Source organism: Glycine max, chromosome 13, assembly GCF_000004515.6.
Source record: "Glycine max cultivar Williams 82 chromosome 13, Glycine_max_v4.0, whole genome shotgun sequence".
NCBI classification, from domain to species: domain Eukaryota; kingdom Viridiplantae; phylum Streptophyta; class Magnoliopsida; order Fabales; family Fabaceae; genus Glycine; species Glycine max.
This window is the reverse complement of record NC_038249.2, coordinates 169,282-170,707: the sequence shown is the minus strand read 5'-3', so window position 1 is coordinate 170,707 and position 1,426 is coordinate 169,282. Positions and strand designations below refer to the sequence as shown.

Sequence of the window (1,426 nt, the reverse complement as noted above, 5' to 3'; positions counted from 1 at the left end):
ATGGGTCGGGATGAGGATGATACTGATGTTCCCCGGCATCGCAGGCCTACCGCTTCTGCCCGTAGGCAACGGGTTCAGGTTGATGTTCCTCCTCAGGTGATTGAGGATATTCTTGATGTGACAGAGGATATTCCTCATGTGGACAAGGACATTCCGACTGCGGACGTAGATGCTGTAGACGTTGCTGTTGATGGTGCCGGGGGATCACCTACTGAGCATGGCGAGGGATTCCCTGGTAGGCCACATGACACATCATTGCTGACATCATTTGCTGACCATGTGGCATACAGTATCTGGCGTGGTGAGGTATTTTAATCTGGACGTGTTGGTAGTTGATAATTATTTATTTTTTGTTGTGTTGTCTGTGATAATGAATGTCTAATTAACTTTTATGTTGTGTTATTCAACTCAAGAACGACCTGAGTTGAAGCTGGTCTCCCATGGTAGGAAAGTTGATAAATTTGGGAGTCCAGTGCCTGAGATTGAGGGCCTTGTTGTCGGCATCGGATTAAGTCCATTGATCGGGTGTTCCGTGGTCACTGGCGATCCTGGACTGATATCCGTATTTGCGAAGAGGTGGCATAGGGAGACCAACACCTTCTACATTCTAGTGGGGGAGTTGACGATCATATTGGACAATGTGGCATGTCTCCTCCATCTTCCTATCACAGGGGCATTACATAGGTTTGAGCCTCTGGGCGTGGACAAGGCTGTCTTGCTGTTGATTGAGCTTCTAGAGGTATCCGCCGAGGAGGCTCGAGCTGAGACCGTACGTGCTCATGGGGCTTACGTGCGACTGTCATGGCTCCGTGAGGTGTATGATAGTAGATGCCAAGCCTGCCATTGGATTGTAGCAACGCGTGCTTACCTCCTCCATCTGGTGGGTTGTACTCTTTTTGCTAATAAGAGTGCAATCCATGTTCATGTGGTGCATCTAGAGGTGTTTCGAGACCTTGGTCAGTCTAGGGGCTATGCCTGGGGAGTTGCCGCACTGGTTCACATGTATGACCAGTTAAATGAAGCTTCGCAGACCCCCACATGACAGATGGGTGGGTACCTGATGCTCTTACAGGTAAATTTTAAATTTCGTAAACAGGTTTAAGTTGGAAAATGAATTTCTAAAGGTTTTTTTATGTTATGTTCACTTTATTTGTGTAGTGCTGGATATATGAGTACCATACGCTGAGACTACCCCACGTGCCTCGAGGTGGCTTACGATGAAGGCGCACATGAAGGGGATCAAGGGAGCGCCGTACAGGGCACGTTTAGATGCTCTGGCGATCACGGACGTTTCCTAGTTGCCCTACAGTGAGCACCAGGCAGTTAGGGGCTTTGAGCTTATTTCATGCTACCAGGGGCAGCTTAGATGGGGTCATGTTGTTGTCTACGTCCGACCAGAGCGGGTGCTACAGCAGTTTGGGTACAA

The 1,426-nt window shown here is 48.8% G+C and overlaps 1 protein-coding gene across 1 annotated transcript; it reads left to right on the top strand.

The window, feature by feature from the left end:
- LOC102670441 (protein MAIN-LIKE 1-like) lies at positions 1-1,042 on the top strand. Its single transcript, XM_006595222.1, has 2 exons — positions 1-301; positions 414-1,042. Exons 1-2 carry the CDS (start codon positions 1-3, stop codon positions 1,040-1,042), a joined length of 930 nt encoding a protein of 309 aa, XP_006595285.1.
- The last annotated feature ends 384 nt before the right edge of the window (positions 1,043-1,426 follow it).